At 45.3% G+C, this 19,043-nt stretch overlaps 1 protein-coding gene across 6 annotated transcripts in view; it reads right to left on the bottom strand.

The window, feature by feature from the left end:
- The window catches only part of GATAD2A (GATA zinc finger domain containing 2A), a 66,890-nt gene that overhangs the window by 21,882 nt on the left and 25,965 nt on the right, over nucleotides 1-19,043 (bottom strand). For 3 of the 6 annotated variants that reach the window (XM_056337342.1, XM_056337343.1, XM_056337341.1), the window contains exons 2-3: nucleotides 12,117-12,183; nucleotides 2,235-2,506 (exon numbers count right to left, since the gene is read on the bottom strand). In XM_056337342.1, coding sequence (XP_056193317.1) covers nucleotides 2,235-2,497 — 263 coding nt within the window. In that variant the 5' untranslated portion in view covers nucleotides 2,498-2,506; nucleotides 12,117-12,183. Of the gene's footprint in view, nucleotides 1-2,234; nucleotides 2,507-3,312; nucleotides 3,391-12,116; nucleotides 12,184-19,043 lie in introns of those variants that run through there. The other 3 variants (XM_056337345.1, XM_056337344.1, XM_056337340.1) reach the window with 3 other exon arrangements.

The raw sequence follows: 19,043 nt of genomic DNA, 5'->3' as shown, positions 1-19,043 counted from the left end.
CTTGGAGATATTTGCATCCTGCGGCCGGCCAGCTGCTCAGCACCACATTTGTGCTCTGGGAGCAGAGCCACGCAGGGACCGAGAGAGCTTGGGAAGCTGCTGCCTTACTTCCAGAAGTCTGCAGAATAACTCAAGCTCATTTTTGTCATTTGAGATGACCGAGGTTTTAATCCTTCTCTATTAAAAATTTTATACCAATAAGTGTTATGAAAGGTGTTCCAACTTAAACAGTATCCAAAGAGCTTACCCAAAGCCTCAGAAAATTCTTAATTATATTTATTATGATTAACTTCAGTGGACTTGAGATCAGACTGCCTCCTCACGCAAGCATATTTTTTTTGTAGGGGAAGCCTCTTCTACCGCCTTGCCGAAACTGAATGCAACAATATCCTATTACCACCTGAAACAGGAACGCTGTACGGAGGAAGGATGTTCTCTCGTCTCATGTAAATAGGTGTTATTGTTCCAGATGCTCTCTGGGAAGTTAAGTGTACAGCCCCTTTTCATCATCCTGTTCACACGTCTTGCAACAGAGACGGACACCAACAAAGCAGAAACACTGGCACGCATTTCAAAAAATATTATAAATTCACCAACAGCACATGCATGTGGGGGCAAGTACTGCAACAAAAGAGTTAGAATACCTGATTCTAATTTATTCAATTTTTGGTATGAGCAATCTTTTTAGATATTCTTCAAAACAAAACAAAACAAAGAGCATGCATACCCGGGTTAATTAGTAGGTAGCAATTACACTAGAAGACACTTTCAGAGATTTACTCCTAGTTAGCACAATACAACTGCTTGACATGGAAGTCACCCATTACCCCAATTAACTGCTTCTGTGCAAGACACAAGCACCTCCTAAATATCAAATTGAGCAACTTGTGTCATTGTCCCTCTGGCAGAAGGTTTGTGGAGAAACCTGAAAACTACCACTCCCCCTCAGTCACACTGATGGAGGATGGTCGTGTTTTACATACACTGAAGCTGTATTTGGATAAAGTAATCAGGCTCTTGCAGTCTAAGTTACTTCTCTTAGAAAAGCATCAAAAGTCTGGAAGAGTTTCCAGATGAACTGCCATTAAACATCAAAGATACCAATTTTCTTAGTAGCAGCCATAGGTGCCCCTCCTCCCAATAATTCCTGCGCTGCTGATAATGATCTGGTGTTTTCAGTTTCACACCTCAAATCTGCCCTGCCGCAATACCCGACATCCAAGTGAACACAGATTACTCTGAGAACCGTTTAAGCGATTTTGCACAGACAGGCAGGTCTCAGCTCTTACGTATCCACCACTCCAGCATCACCTGGTGTCAGAACCAGGAACGAATGAGGCTTCTAGACTCCCTACTCCACATGTTGCATCTTACTGCACTATAAAGAAAAAAGCAAGACCTCAAAGGGCTAACTAACATCAGGACCACAGAATTATTATGCTGGCACAGCCAGAATCTGGGTTAGAAATGTGGTAGAAGATTTGGAATCTGGCTTTAAAGTGATGCCTGTAAATCCCTATGTCAGAACCACCCAATTCATGTGTGCATCTCACACACAAGTCAAAGGAAGAGCTTTATTTTTGTTGTAATGATAAAATTCTCCAAAGCGATAAAGAACTTTGAATTTATGCTTTCAGGTGTCAAAATTCAGACATGTTAAGGAGGCTGAACTTTCAAAAAAGTATTAAGAACTTGCCCTACAGAGAACTGCTGCAGACAGGTGCTGTCTTTTCACAACGCTTCTAGTGTCAAAATCCACAAGTTTCTTCAAAAAGAAAGCCAGACTTATCCACACATACTGCTCTGTCAGGAAGAATCACGCTGCAATTAAAACTCCTCTGTTTAGACAATTACTATCTATTATTTTTCCTATATCACAGCTCAATTAAAAACCCCAAACCACTCTTCCTCACATAAATCTCAATCAGTAGCTCAAAGCGCATCCTCTTTGTAACTTATATGTTTTTCTATTCAAGACCTTATTTCTTTACTCAGCTGCTCATCACAGCTGCCACTGCTGTCAAGGCTCGGGGAAGAAAAATCAGTAAAGAAGTTACAGAGAAGTAGATGCTGAATCTCATGTGAAGGGCCAGAGCTGCAACATACATGCAAAATTTTAATTCTCTCTACCTTTAAGGTGCAGAGAACTTCTTCCTCGTGCAATCCGACCACGTTTTGCTGTGCCAGTATCCCAAACGTTACAGTGCAACGGCAGCACGTAGGTCATAACTCACCTTTTTGAGGTACTCATGTCCACAGGCTCATCTCCCGTCTGAACCTCCACTTTAATGGTTGCTTTCACCTCTCCACCTTTTAATAATCCTTGCACTTTTCCAGCTCCAGGATCAGTTTTTATTTTCATGTCGCCTTCAGCATTTATATCTGTTCCTAACAGTCCTTTCTCCATTTTTATTTTTTTACTGTCCACATCGTTATGTGTTATCTCACGTTCTAACGCTCGTTTCTGACTTCGTGTTCTGCATGCTTCCTCTGTCATTGTGAGGCTCTGGGGAGAGAGGAGACACAAAGGAGTTAAGAGCACCGGCAAAAAAAATAAATCTAAGTTGGACAAAACACCTTCATTTCAAAACAGGGCAAAGTACAGCGGTTACTGCAAAAGAAGCTCCAAAAGAGCAATAGAAGTGTTGCCGGTATGCTCACTTACCCTATCTCCAACATACATCTCAGTCTGAAGCTATTAAGCACCCGGCATCACTGTACTTACACTTTTTATGTCAAGCAAAGACAAACAAACAAAAAAAAAGGAAAACAAGAACACACACACAAACCTCACTAAGCATAAACTAGAATCACCGAGGAGGAGAAAAAAAAAAAACAACCACCCAACCAACACAACCCTGCATTAGAGTACAGGAGACTCTACAAACCCCCACGAGGAAAAAAAGTTTGGCTCTTTACCAAAAGGCAGAAGAATGTATGTATTTGCCTCACATGCAAATAAATGCAATTACAAAATTGTAGATTAGGATCTCCCTGGGACTGCTGCCATATCTTTCTGAGGACCTAAGCCTGATTGCAAGTTTCGGGAATCAGAGACTCTGGGGAGAAGGACCACCACACCCTGCGTGAAGGGAGGCTTCCATAGCTCTTGACAGCCTGCTGCCAGGCTAAGGCACTGCCATTGTAACGCTCAAGTTGAGACTTTCTCCCCTCCTGGAGAAGGAGCCAGGCTTTTCCAGGCAGCAGAGGAAGCACTGGGCTCAGGGGAACCAGGCTTAACCCCTCGCCTGCCGGAGCCATGGCAAGTTTGGCTCCTGGTGGGCTCTGCCATCTCAGCCTGCACTTCGGTACCTGCGGCCACCCATCCGTCGGACGCGGAGCTGAGTCAGGCTTTGATCCCATGACATCACTGGGCTCCACATGACCCTTCCCAGGATGCAGCCTGCGAGACAAAGCACTTTCCAGAAACCAGTCTGAGCCGGCAGCAGGCAACCCGCAGCGGGGCTAACCCCGCCGCTGGCCGGCACCCTGGGATGGAGCATCCCTCCTCCTCCTCCGGCACCCACTGCTCCCCTCGGGATGCTCGGGGACACTGGGCACCAAGGGGGTGGCCTGGGGCAGGGTGGGGGGAGAGGGAGATAATTACACACACACCCCCCTTAAATTTTTTTTAATTAATTAATTGATTTATTTATTTATTTTAAGCATTCCTCCCATCTCTCAAGATTTTTTTTTCTCCTCCTTTTAAAATGGGTTCCAAGTGTAAGGCCATCACACAATAGTTGAACAAAAGTGTCTGAAATGTTTTTAGCAGCAAGAGATTAACATAATTACGCAACATAATTAATCTCTGCTCACCCCCACCACCCTGTTATTCAATAATGTCACATAAGCATTATCTGAAATTGCCATTTCGATAGTGTAAGCTCCATGCAAGTGGCCACGAGTTTCTCTGCATGGTGTTGGATGAAACATATATAATTTATTTTTTTTAAGGGTGGGAGGGGAGATTTAAAATCACAGTCGGTACACAAAAGTGCCTCCCCCTCGGCTGATCTGCATTTACAGCGTGACCGCGCTTGAACCTACAATAATGGGAGAAAGGTGTGTTTTACAGAAAGGCGAAGTTAATGTCGGTATTTATGAAAGCGAGTAAACAGCACCGAGCCCAGGCACGCCACCAGCAGCACGGCGATTTTCGGCGCAGCTCGGTGTACCCAGGCTGACAGGCAGCTTGTAATGATACTAGCACCTCGGGTTAAGTATCCCTGCTGCCGAACAGCAGTGTAACTCTTTCCCCCATGAATAAGCCACCAGACAGTCTGACTGGCAATAGCAAATCTTATTCCTATTAACTCTGTGTAAATGCCTCTGAACCCAGGGCTAAAACAAAGGACCGGCCACCTATCGCCCAGCTTACGTATGCCGTGATGTGCTCTTAACCACAGGGACTTTCTTGAAGCAAGACTGCTTAGTTAGTAGGAAACCTCCTTAAACCCTGATCTGGGTATATTTTCATTATTTTCATATTCTTCAGCCTCACAGGGATGAGAAGCCGCAAGATGTACAGATCTCAGAGCCACAGTGGCACTTCAGGCACTCAGGCTCCAAACTTTAAGAGCGTTTTGTATTTTCACTCCTTTGTTTTTCCCAGTTTCGACTGGGATGGGGAAAGGCAGTAGCTGCACGGGGGTATTTGACACAGCATCACACGCAGGGCTGCCAGGCAGGACTGTGCACTCACGGCTGCATCTCACTTACTTGAGCAAGCATCACGAGCCATGGAAATGATCTACATCTCATCTTGGCACAAAGTTTTATTTAAAAAATCAACGCAGTCAAAACCCTAATGTAAAAACAGATTACGCATACTGAATACTTCACCAAGCAACTGTTTTCTAGCTAACCAAGACAGCTCACGCTGGAGTGCCAGAGGCAGGCGCTGAGCACCCTACCCACAGCACTTCCAGAGGCAAACCCTTCCCACGCAAACTCCTTACAAAGGTCAGACCGAACAGATAAACAACCTTGATGAAAACGCACAACGTACCTTTCCAACAAACCTCTCTCCCATTACAAATCTCAAGGACATCGCATCTTGCACCCCATGATTCCCTGACGAACTAGCAGCAGCCATTTCTCCTTGGAACGCCATCGCCTCCTTATCAGACACCGAGAACAAACTTGACTTGAAAACGGCCTCAGCTTCCCTGTGCGTACCCTGCTCCCCCAGTCACAAAGGGACACCCCCCCTTTTCCTTTGAGGAACAGTACGGCTGCTACACCTTTTCTGCAAATCAAAATTCCGTCCAATTTTTTTGTTAAAATTTCACAACGTCTTGTCACAACGACATAGGCTGGGAAGCTGGGACAGCGACTGCTGGAGAGAAGAGTATCCGTGGCACAACTGAAACAGCATGTTGGGAAGATCTACATTACTGGAAAGACCTTGGGACGAGATTGCACCAAGATTTTTACAGCTAAATCTGAAGATTGCAAGTACAGGCTCAAGGTTTTTATATACTATAATAGAGAGATCTGGTTGCACAGTTCCCCTGCCACAATAGTGATTAAATCATGTTTATTGCAGATGAGCCCTAAAACCAAGCTCCCTAAAACAGTTTTAACCCATTTAAGAAATGGTACCAGAAAACAATTTGCTAACGTGGCTACAGATGCAGAGACCTAAAGGAAAATTAATGTAGCACTGAGAGAAGTGGAGGAGAAAAAAAGATAAAATAGCAAGAAGGATTTCTTTAAAAAGAGCTATTCTGCCTCTCTTTTCAGGAAGAGAGGTGAAAACTGGTAATGTCAGAGACTTTGATGGGAATGGCCTGGGCTGATGGGCCCCATCTCCTGCAAGTCAGAGGGCACCAAGAAGCAGGTATACAGCTGAGGTGAGTCTGTGGCAGGATCTATTTCACACGACAGACTACAAAACTCTTCCCCAAACAGCCTGAACTCAAGGTCTGTAGGAAAAGATTAAAACCAGAGAGATGCCCTGGAAGAAAGAAGGAGGAGGAGCGCGCCTGTGAGGATCTGCACCAGCAGGGACGGTGTCCTCATTCCCAAACCCACCTGGGAGGAAAACTCTTTTTTGATGGCAAATCTGCTAATTTGCTTAATCTCCATCACCCAAGGAGGGCATGCCAATCACCACGTGAGATTTTACCACCACTATTAAACAGTATCTTACCAGTACACTCTGTTGACCAGCCCTCAAGTCTGCTGGATTTACTGAGATCGCATCTTCACCAATTGATTCCACTAGACGAGAATAAATCAGCTGGATGTTTCAAAACATCCAGGTTGTTTCAAGGATAACATATCACTTCTGAAGCTATTCCCAAAATCCCCACTTCTGCTTCTCCACCGTTAACAGGAACCAATCGACATGAACAACAAACAGCTTTGATTCAACCCAACTATACCATCTATTTGAAAGAAGGAAGGGGAAGTAAGGATTACACAGTAAACTAAGTTTTATGGAAGCTTCTGCTTTTTATGACAAGGAATGGCATAGCTCGGGGTGGAGCGCCCGGGACCTGAGCAGCAAATACTCAGCTGTAAGTGCTGTGGCTGTATCAGATTAACAACTATGATCAATTCAAAAGGCAATTCAGTATCCCATATAAACCACAGTGAACTCCTTGAACTGCAGGCCATTACACTGGTCACCCTCAAACCTTGTAAAAAATTTCTCATGTGCAGCTCCACCGTCCCCCGAGCAAACCAACAAAAGGCAAAACCCAAAATCTCTGGCGTTCACAACCTGTTTCCGCTAGCCCGGTACACATCGTGTATGCCTGCGATGCCACCTGTATGCTTTCCATCGGGAAAAGGGTCAAAAGAGCAATCTTGCCATCTTCCAGACCTTTCCTCTCCCCAAAGAGCAGAGCAGCAAGACCAAGACGGCAAACCTGGTTTAACCCAGCCAGTGTATTTTCCAGCAGGGACACGCGGGACACTGTGACACACAGCCCATCCCCTCGCAAAGGGCTGAGGATGCTACAGCCATCACCTGCTCATGCCTCCTTTTGCCACTGAGGGAAAAGCTCCAGAAGAGGAAAAAGCTCACAAGGTTCCAGTTTAACACTTGGGAAATTAATTAGTTGATGCTGATTTTTCCAGATGTGTGGTCCAGCCTAGAATAAAGCCAAGCAGCTGCAGAAGCCATGCCCGGCGCACCTGGCTGCTGCCTGACCAGGGCATGAAGAGGCAACTGGGGTGGCAGCTGAAACAGGTTTGGTGCACAGGCACACAGAGAACACCAACACGGTACATGAAGACAAAAATCACAACCGGGGGGGGAAAGCAGCACACTTTGCTTGCTGTTTGTAACGTACACTTCCCCTTTTCTCCATATCACATTCAGAGTTATCCGTATCACCTCCTCTCTCGTCCCATGATTTATAACTTCCTTGTACAAATTCCAAGCGATTCCTTCACGGAGAAGTTCTGCTTACTTTTCGCTGTTTGGCACAACTCGGTAGTTTGAAGTGAAAAGGACCGAGGTTAAAATGCCATCTCAACACTGTGCTGGAGCAGTCAGCGGTGCTGGCAAGCACCAGCAGCAGACAGGGGCTCAGCACCGACCATTGCAGACAGGCTCGAATCCCACTGCAACCGCACACCAACCCATCCAGCGATGCAACACTTGCCCTTTTTGGTAGCCAAAAGCAACGATCAACAACCCTCTTCCCCAGCATGGTCTGGAAAATTTTACAGCAAAAGCCGGGGGGGAGACGTTACAGAGGAAACGGAGAGGTTAAGACGCATTCGGAGCCCCTCAGTGAATATTTTCTAAAGGCAGCTGATCAAAAAGCTAGCTGTTCAAAAACTTTCTGACTCTTTGAAGAGTCACTTGCGCCCAGCACGATGCACACACCACAGGCCTCCTGCAAGCACAGCCCATGCAGGCACCTCGGGTCATCCACATGCACCCTCCCATGATGCTGAGAAATTAACTTCTCGTAGCAGAATATAAAAATTTTCATTGAGAACTCACATTTTCAACTGAGCTTATCTTCTCGTTATGCTCTAAGTGGGGTTTTTTCCTACATACTCATTGATCACTAAGCCCTAAGTGAGATGTCCTGGAAAAAGTCATTAAAATTTTTATATGTGTGTACGTACTACTGGGTGCATGTGTGTCCACATGTGCATGCGTACAAGTGTGCATACACATGCACACAGAGGAGTTGATGACCTTATGTAGATGTTTAGAAAAATAAACCTTAGACAGCCAAAGAAAGAACTAGACTTTTAATTTTTTTAAAGTCTAAACTAATGCAACAGCAGTAGGACAAGAACCCTGGTTATTTTGCAGGTTGGTGTTGGGGAGGGGGAAAAATAAATCATCCCACAACTGATTTCAACTGGCCAACCAAAAATCCATCCTTTCCCGGATGAAGGCAACAAAAAAGTGTGAGAGCAGGCAGAGGTGGGTTGATCATTTTTGCTATCTCAGCCATTATTTCCATTCCACGAGACCTAAAAAATGAGAAGAACTGCAATGCCGGAGCCCCCTCCAGCAGAAGGGACGAGCAGAGGGGACCTGCTCCGCAGCCCACTCCCTGCTCCCAGCGGGAAGAGGCTCCCAGCCCCTGGCTGGCTGAGCACTGCAGCCCACCAAGGGTTAAGCCCTGCCATTTTGGTGCCATTCACCGATATGTCCATTAAGGGTGTTACATAACAAAATGGCAGCCCTTAACCCTTCCCTTGCCGGACTCCCACGCTGCTCAGCTGCATGTGCTCACCCAGCCGGCCACCACAGCACCTCCCGCCTGCACAGTCCTGCCTCCCTTCTTCACTACTATTATTATTTCCCTTTTCTTTCAGCATTCAGGAAAAAAAAAAAATTTAAAATAAATGAGCTTGCTTAGGACTGTTAAGTACTTGCAATTAAAAGGAGGCAGAGCCCACAAGTTTCCTCTGTGCCACGGGTGTCGGGCATCGGAGGCAGCAGAGGGAAGTTCTCCAGCAGTGGAGCAATCCACCAGCAGGGAAGCATCATTTCAGGGATACCAGCCCAAGGAATGGCTGACGGAAATGAGCCAAAATGTGGGGTCCCGGGATCCTACCCTGTCCTGAAAAAGCCACAATATCCCCACGGCTGCTCCCAGCTTCAGAGGGCGGCAGCACCTGCATCAGCTCCTCCTGTACCTCGAGCCTCGCAGAAGCTTTTATTTCCATCCGAGTGACCAGGCACTAAGACACACGCCATGCCCACGTTGCAACCGCTCGCAGTCATTATAGTGCAAGTAGGAAGCAATTCAGCCCGGGCTTGACTAAATATTTACTGAAATGAACAGATAAACATTTGTTGAAAGGCACTGAAGTTGAGCTCGGAGCACCAGAAACATGAAGTTCAGTATTTGGCCAGAAATGGGACTTTGGTAGCTGAGGTCCCACTTCAGCAGGAGTCACCCTTCCGCTTTCCCCGGTATTTGTGTCAACTCACCTTAAAAAAAAAAAAAATCACTACTATGACCGAGTTTGGCTCCGTTTGTTAGTCTGGAGTCTAACCACTAAGGGCTCTGTGTAACAAAGAGAGAAGCATTCACAATTCTTAACAGAAAGCTCAATGTGCCACATCGATTATATTAAACATGTAGCTGTGTAAATGGAAAATAGCTGTTGCCTGTAAAAATCAATCTATTAATTTGCTAAATTTTTGTTAAGAACTTCAGAGAAGTGTTCGCTATCAAGCTTATCCTAGAAAAAAAATTGTAATAAAGCAACTGAAAGAGCTGCGTAAAATAAGTTTGTTCTCCTAAATACCTTTTACTAGTGTTGCTATTCTTTCCTTGGAGTATCCAGCCTGCAAAAAGCACCCCCACTTCTCTGTCCTGCCACAATGACACAGATTCCCTGCCTCGCTCCGCAAAGCGGTGCCAGTTTTTCGCATGCTCTGTGGCCGTGATTCATCGCTGTAGTTTTCAGGAATGAACTGCACGGTTCAGTACGGAGTTGGTTCATTGTCACCCCGAGCTTGCTGGGGGAATGCAACCGCCCTCACGCAACGCAGCCAAAGAATAATGAAATCAAAGTCATTTTTGTTAAAAGACACCAGCTATTATCAGAGGAGCAGCGTCTGACTCCACCTCGGTGAGCCAGGCTCTGCCTTTCTGCAAGGTATGGACCCTCCAGTCACATCGATCCTCACAGATATTAACTCATCATTAAAAACTGTTTATCCAGGGTTTATTTGGACTCAAAAATAAAACCTTTCACTTAAAAAACTACAACCTGATTTAAATTTTCATTTGGTGGGAAGAGATTTAAATACTAAGCAATGGTACCATCCATTGCAATCAGATCCCCTCCCCTTCTTCGACCCCCCTCCCCATTTAATGTATGCTTCTTATTAGAGGAGGGATCTAGGTTGGTTCATTTATTTTAATGCAAGAGCAGCAAAATTAGCATCTTTAAATACCCAGTCACAACAACAATCAGCTTTTCCAGCACCACATGCTGTGCATATTATAATACGGGCAATTCCTTGGATTTTCTGCATTTTAAAAACTTAAAGGGAGGCTTCCTGTGGACACAGACCATCCAAACTGGCTTCAGCATCACTCCTCTCCAAGAAATGCCGCACCGTGGACTCACACTCAACCCGATATAAATTATTTAATACAGCCTCAGTACGATTATAGAGGGAACTGGTGTAAGTAGACACAAAGGACAAGGCACCAGAAGAAAGATCTATACAACTAAGGAGTTTTCTTATTTACCAATCAATATTCTAATTCTTCTAAAGAGATCTTTAAAACTATTAATTCTAAGGTCCACTGCTTTGGGTTTAAAAAGTGTTTTTAAAGGGCACTACTTACAGCCACTACACAAGGGATCTGTTTGACCTGAATTCTCCCCCAAGTTTTACAGATCTATTTTTGTCTAGAAACTACTGGGCAGGAAGTCTGCTAATGACTATGTCTGGGCTTTGTATTACCAAAAAAAAAAAAAAAAAAAAAAAAAAATCACGGAGATTCCTCAGTGCAGGATAACCATTAAATACCAGCTTTGATTACGGTTCAAAACACAGTAGTTGGATAACAAATGAATTGGCAAAATAAGATTGTATTCGTGCACGCTGCTCTACAACTGCACAGAGCTAGGTTTTTCAGATGTTTTATGGTGAAAACTCACTGAACGAGAGAGCAGATTAAGAAATTCCCAAGCTATGGTCAAGACATCTAAGTGCGACACTCTCTGCTACTCTCAGCGTTACTCTGGCTGATGTCATTAAGAAAGGTGTTTTTTTATGATTTCATTTAGCCATTTGGTCTCCTGAAAGATGGCACTACTTTACAAGATTTGGGAACTTATGTAATAAATGGCCCCAAAAATCAGTTTTTCCTCGTGGCTTGCACAATGTTATTTCTGAAGCCAAATCTGGTAAAACATAGTAAATCAAAGGAGTAAATCTACAAGCAGAGACATCAACACCTACACCAGGAAAACTGAGACTGGAAGAAAAGCAAAACCAGATACACTTAACATCGATCACCAGAGCCTTGGCAATACATGTTAAAAATACCCCACTGGAGAGATCCTTAAATTGCTATTTATAAAATGCTTTATTTAACAACACAGTGGGACAGGTGAGCACCATCACACACAGGACAGCTGGTCACCAGAGCTTTACTCTAGCTACCACCAAGCATTGCCAGAGCTACAAGGTATCTTGCAGAAATTTTGTTCCCATTCACAATTTTTCTTCTGGGGGTTCCACAAATGATCAAAGTGTACAGAAAGACTCAAGGGAAGACTTTCTGTGTGCTTGCTTCTGCTTCTTCTCTTGTTCAAGACCGACAGCTGTTGTGACTGCCCAGTTAAAAGGAAGTGAAAGTTCTTTGTCCCTTACTAAACCAGGGAGATTTACCTATTTTGGAGCATGGATTAAGTGTGAACTAAAAGGCAACTTTCGGTAAAGGGAGAGGAACCAAATTCTGATCTGAGTTTTATCTCTGAGGTCCTTTACAGCTCTTCCTCGTCCTCCTGGACAAGGCAGGAGCTGAAGTTGCACAAGACCAGAAGACCACTCCATCCTGCCAGCACAGCTCCCCACCTTCTGTACTGAACGAGGGGAGAGGGGACGTCTGTGCAATATTGAGAGACTTATCCTCCATCCCATTCACAACTCCTACCTGTCAGCGAAGTTCATGGGTTCCAGGTGGGATCCCGACTAGTCTGAAAGTGACTGCAGCGAGGATCCTGGGGAAAGAGACAAGCTGGTTAGCATAGCTGGTGATATGCCCACCATTCCACCCCAAACATGCTTGCCGAGAAGACAGTCATCTTTAAACGTCGGTACCCGTGCGAAAGATGAACAGTCTGCATTCTATTATTTTAAGGAGAGGAACCACAAATCAGACTTGTGTTCGAATGCATTTGGGTTTAAAACAAAAGCACACGCAAAAAGATTTTAGAATTACTTCTTTTCCTATTCTGTATTTTTTCAGTCTTTGCTTCTAAAGTTAAGACTCCAGGAGGAAACCAACTGCTTCTTGGTATCTCTGGTTTGACCTGAACACTTGCTGGAAGCAGTATTCCCATTTCTAACTGACAGTTTCCCTTGAGGAGGAAGAGACCTGCGAGTCCTGCACTTGTCCTAACAGCAAGTACCACAGAAGCTTGCTCGGGGAAGTCTTAAAGCAATTGCTGTGCCACCTCCCCATTTTACTTCTCTGACAAAAGCAGTACGGGTCCATGTGTGCGTGCAGGAGAACACCATTTGAAGACACATCTTCAGAGTGAAACTGGTTGCTTTTAATTTGTACAACAAGCCAGCAGGCCCCTGGATGAGCAGTTTAATAGCAAGTAAAATGCAGCCAACAAGGCAGTATTTGCCCAATGTTACCTACATGAAGGCAATATTACTTAGTACTTAACCAGCAGCAACACCGCGAGATGCAAACGAAGAATCAGCTTTGGACATGACGCCAGAGTCACACACATGCTCACGCACAGGCTCACTTCAGCAATTCAGTGACTATTTGCTATTTTCACTTAAAGGACATCAGAGCAAGTTTTAATGCCAAGCTGGACACACTGGGTAAATACAGGCAGAGGTTTTGGTGGGGTACCACTACCCCCCACAGAATTATAGAATCATTTAGGTTGGAAAAGACTTTTAAGATCATTGATCCAACTGTTAACCTAGCACTGCCCAGTCACAACATCCATAACACAGATGAAGCCACTTGTCCCCCTGTTCCTGGTCCCACTTGAGACCGCATCACCGTTCCCTGCAGAAGCTTCCATCAAGTTGCACGTGAAGCAGAGAAAGAAGGGGGAAATGACTGCTCCAAGAAGTTTTTGTCCTACAGGACAGTATGTAAAAATAATTCTAAAATAACATGCTCATAGGTTTATCTGCTTCTTACTCCAGAAGAAGTTCTGCTGGCTGATGCTTGCTTATGCTTTACAAAAATCCTTTTATGAGCCTCTACACACAGCGTACGATATCCAAACCTCCCTCCTCCCTCTCTGTGAAAACACTGAGGGAAGAAAACCTCAGCCAGTGTACCCTGGTCAGTTAGAAAAATCAGCTGCTTCTGCCATTCGACTGGCTTCGCAGTTACCCGCGTCAGCAGCGCACCCCGAGTCAAACCCCCCTTACCACAGCCTGCTGTTACACAGCACAAAGCAAATCAGCAGCAACATCCCCAATTTTAGCAGCAGGGCTGGCCAGGGCAACGCACGCCGACACAACGCCCGTGCCGGCTCTGGGGGCAGCCGGCAGCAGCACTGGGCTGGCAGTGGAGCACAGTAATTGATGCACGCTGCCTGCCAAGGCAACTCCTTGGAAGCTCGGCCTCTTATTTTTGCTAAGCCACCAAGAACTGAGTCATTTCCCTCCTCAAAAAGTTGCAGTTATTTTCTTTTGTCCAGAAGGCAGGACAACAGCTCACTGACTTCTAGTCCTCCTTTCTGGATAGGGAGAGGGGGCTGTAAAGGGTCCCCCCTCCGACACCCCCCTGAGGATCAAACTCCAGCACACTCAGAGGTCATCTCATCCCAGAAAAGCTATGCCCAGCGCATCTCTGTCTCACTATTTAAAGCACCCCAAAAGGTTCCAACAGGTTGAAGAAATTACTACAAAAGCACCAAGCTAGAAAATGAATGGATATGCAACTGAATTCTGGTCCCTGATCTAGAGGGCAGGTCTTGCTAATTATAGCTCATCCTATTAGTTCAATGCTTTTCTAATTAGAAGCCCACTGCAAACCATTGCAACAGCAACTCCAGGGCCCTCAACAGTGCTATAAAACCCAACAGACATGGCAATATTTCCACGCTGCTCCTTGTGCATCTGGCCCAGGCACGAACAAACACTTCTTCATCACTGAAGACGACAAAAAGCAACACACATGACACACACGGCGTACCAGGTCGTGACAGGCACTGTAGCACAACTGTGGTAATTGCTAGTTATGACGCTATTGCAGCCAGCAGGAAGCCACAAGTTGTAACACTGCTTGGGGGGGGACACCACCCCCTTCCCCCCCAAAAAAAAAGGAATTGTTATGCTGGGTAGAGATAACTGCTGCACGGGTAAGGTCGCCACGGGAGGAGGATCCTCCAGGCATCGGCGCTGCACTGGCTGGGCTGAAGCTGGCTTAGCTCTGCCGGGGGGGTGACAGACAAGGCACCTCCAGCACAGAGGGAGCCTGCACTTTGCAAAAAGTTTTCCCCAACAAAGAACACGGTTACACGAATGAGCTCGGCGGTAAACTCGCCTCAGAGTGCTCCCCGTGGTTTGGGGGAGTTGTGTAGAGATTGTTCCTTCCGACATGCTCTGGACATGGGAAGCCTGAACTACCGAATCGTATTTCTGAGGCTCTGGCCAGCCTCCATTTTTAATGAACTGTAGCATTAAACTCCCATAGTGCTCAGTGTCATGGGACTAAAATAGTTTTCATCTTGTGAGGACACCAGAAGAGCAGTTTAACCGCTTCAGTGCCACGGGATGCTGGCAGCATGGGACCAGGGCCACCTCTCACGCTGACCCACATTCAGCGCATGGAAGTTTCCACTGAAACCCAGCAGAGCGCCAGCGCCGTACCACCCAGGGAGGCAGCGGGCACCACCGCCCTGGATCCTGCTCCGGATCCCACGCTCCATCCCTCCGCAGCCACCTCCATCCGCAGCTTAGCCTTCTCCTCCATCTCCAAGATGGGAACCTTGCTTTTGCAGCACATGCCACTAAGGAAAAAAGGTTAAAATCTTTTTATACAAATATTTAAGGATTAATTTTTAAAGCAGCTGTTCCGGGAACCTCCTAGGAAGCAGGCAATTAAACAGTTAATACCAAGAAGGGAAACTCTAAGCAGCACCTCTAAGTTTTGACAGCACTTCCATCAGGAAAAGTCACTGTAGAAGGTTGGGAGAAGCAGCAGAGCACAGGGCTGGACACCCAAGCTGCGGTACGGTGTGCCGTGGTGCCAGGCTGCTGGCACCTAAGGGCACTGCCTGTCCCATGGGTCCCGCATCAGCTCCTCTACTGAGAAGGAAAACAAAACCTTTAGTACTCCAACACTCTGCCGTTTCTTCCAAAGGCTGGATGTTTCATTTAAACAGAACTGTGGTTCTTATTCTGGTACAGCAACTTTTTAAGACCGTAAGAAGTGAAATGTTCAGGAAATTAAATGTTCAGGACAGTGTCCTCTGGCGTCACCAGGACAGAAGTCAGACCTATTTGCTCAAAGCCCACTTCGTCACTCATATTTTTATTTCTCTATGAAATGATGAAGGAAGCTGTAGACTGGAATACCAGGGTCCGCATTTTTAGCAACATTACTGAATCGCGTCAACACTAGGTAGAGTAATTACGATCCAGTAAAATTCAAGAGAGATTTAGCCCACAAAACAGGGTTTTATAAACATTACATTTTCAGAATAAGACAGGCTACAGATTCTCTAAGAAGATTAAGGCAAGGAAACTATGACACAGGTACCACAGTTTAGCATTACTGCTGTACATACCTCAAACAACCGAGATAAGAAAACTTCTGTACTTTTTGGAAGGCTAAGTGAACTGGTCAGCAGATTAAAAAAAAAAAAAAAAAAAGGAAAAAAAAAAAGTCACATTTCAGTTTAAATATTGACAGACAAGGGGCTAGCTTCTGTCTCATATGTTCAGGCTTTACTTTCATAAACGTTTTTTAATACAAAGTCTTCGAAGACTTAATTGGTCTAGGAGAACTCAAAGTATCAAATTGGCTTTTTTAAGCACCGAAATACCAGTTGTAAGCATTTCTGTACGCTCCAAACCCACCGGTTCCTCCCTGCACGCATCACTACAGCATTCTAGGAAAAACCATAGGTCAGAAATAACAGTCATGGTGCACGTCTCACTACAGCATCAGCGAGCATTGTGGAGCAGGAAAGCACCTCTCTGGCTTTTTATGAACATGCCGATCCATTCTTCACCTGGCATATATCGGCGTTTCTCCAAATATTCAGGCGTTGCTTCCTAACCTCTGTGTGCCTCAAGGTTCAGGTGAAAGCTGCCAAAACACCCTGCATACCTGGCTCTTTGGTTTTAGCCTCTCCCCAGTGAAGTGCCACCTTGTAGCAAAGAAAACAGCTCCCTTCAGATGCTCATTAATACCACCGCTACCCATTTATTGTGCACAAGTCAGATTGCAAATCAAACCTGTTACAAATTAAGAGTCTCTCCCACTCGCTCCTGAATTCCTGTGCCAGGCAGAAAACATACGACTCCCCTCCGAGGCCATCAATAGCATTTATAATTACAGCTTTCAGATCAATCCCTGCACTCCTGGGGCAGGAAAACCAGGGGCTGGAGTAACCCTTTAGTTAAGCTGGTCCGTAGACGGGGATCAGAGGCTGCGCCAGCCGGCGAGGGCACCATTTGAGGCAGCAGCAGAAAGTCAGATATAGAAAAACTACTTACTGGCAACAGCTGTTCCTCCAGCACGTCACCCCAGCACATCCTCCTTTTGGAGAACACTTATTTTCCAGCATTTTTTCTCTACTGGATACCAAGGGCTGCCAAATCCTATCTATGGAAGTGCACACAGCCTTCCAGGAGAAACTTACTTCTGGATCTGGGAGAGTATGATCTACTAATTACGCCTGCTACAAAGCGCTGCATACAGATTTTGACACTACTTTAGCAAAACTAGAGTTCGGTGTTACTCGGCCCTCTCCAATCCTGCCACCCACATATACTGGCTTGTAGGAAAAGAGGAAATCTGGGAGTAAGTTTTCCACCAGAAAATCCAGGCTGAACCTTTTGAAAAACACTGGTATAATCTAATCTCTTGCAATCAAAACTTACTGTTTTGAGACCAAAGTGCAAGTGCATTTTGACTTCTCTCATTCCTTGGCCTGGAGTACCTTGGTGGTAACTACGCTACCAAGCTCCTTTCTCCCTCCTCCAACAAGCCCCACGATCTACCTGTGCTATTACCGAGATTAGCCAGAATTCAGTCAAGTGTGGATACCTGCAAGATGCAAAGATAAAGATGTTGCAATAACACAGTTCAGAAAGAAAAAAAAAAAAAAAATAATCAACACTAACTGCGACTTTTTTTCTTCCAGGAAGCCTGGCTATTCAAAGCCTTGCAAATCTGGCTTTCTGTAACCAGAGCCTGGAGTACCCAATTACTGCTGTTCTGCTCAGCAGTTCACAACACTGAAGCACCCACAGCAAGTGCAACAGAGTTTACGGATGCTACGTGGAAAATGCAACAGTGGCTAGCCCCGCGCGGAGTCCCAGGTCAGCACAAAATGGAGTGCATCTCTCTGCAGGTTGATTCAGAAGATCAGGCAGGCTCAAAATACCCAGATCATGATTTGGTTGGCTACTCATGAATAGGAACACCCATGATTGTCTAGGGTTGCACCACTACAGGCTCTAGCAGACACAAGCATGCCGCTTGCTTTTCACTCATCATACAATTTATGTCTTCAAACGGGGGTGGAGGGGGGGGCAGGATCCCCAGCAAATCTCTGAAAAAATAATGATTCCTCCAAAAGTCCAGAGGAAACAGCTCTAAACACTTCAGTTTCATAAAAGCAAGAACAATGTGTTAAAAAGCTGACATTTCTAGATAAAGTTAACCTTTGAGCAACCCTTTGGGGAGACCAGTTTTGTTCTGCTTTGGTTTCAAGAGCTGTATTCCCTTGTACAGAAGCATCTAAGCAATGTTGTGCTCTCACCCAAAGGAACAAAAAGGTTTGATAAGGAATTAGGGAAGTCCAGAGAGAAAATACTATTTTCTGTCATTAATTTTACAATTAGTAGTTTCAACTGTGAAACGGGAGTTAAGTCAGAGAAAGGATGAATCCACTGATTAAGAGGGCTGCACTGAAGCCAGGTCCAAACAGTTTTATACATCTGTTTCAAATCTATCCAAGTTAATCTTTGTAATTACTATATGGGTAGACCTGACTCATTAAATCAAAATCTTTGCAAGAGGCTGACGACTTGCAGGAACAACAGAAAAACACCCTGCATGTCAAAGAGCAGCCAAGCGGGAGACATGAACAAAGCTGTGCCCGTTTCAAGAAGAGGAACTGTAATATTTACTGTTAAGCAGAAGGAGAGAACACCAAGAAGAGCTAAAAATAGATTCAAGAGTTAGTTTGGGGGTCCTTTGTTTTAAACACAGCGTAGTTGGAACTAGTTTTCAGTTACTCTGTATTTATGGCCAACTATGTTGCTCCCCACCCACGGCCAAGATCTCCCGGATTCACAACATGAGCAGCAAGGGCTCCTATCACTCAAATCTCCGTCATCCAGATCATCACCACCAGCTCTGTGGCTCTGACGCTGCAGGACAGACATGCTCTGTGTCTCCTTCGAGATGCCTGAGCCCGCCCGGCGGTCCTCCATCCACACCAAGCAGTTGCAATGAACTGGTTTTAATCAAGAGTGCAATCTAATCACCTAATGGTGCCGGTCTCTACAGATTGTTGTAGAAACATGTTTTTCAAGAACTGGAATTACTATCTTCTGTTTTCAGACGCAGAATATATTTTTGACAAAGGAAGGGGGTGTCTCTTTTCTATGCAAAGAGGCAGCATTATGAAATGCATTT

The sequence above is a fragment of the Falco biarmicus genome, chromosome 4, assembly GCF_023638135.1.
Source record: "Falco biarmicus isolate bFalBia1 chromosome 4, bFalBia1.pri, whole genome shotgun sequence".
Classification (NCBI taxonomy): Eukaryota; Metazoa; Chordata; class Aves; order Falconiformes; family Falconidae; genus Falco; species Falco biarmicus.
This window is presented reverse-complemented; position numbering and strand designations above follow the sequence as displayed.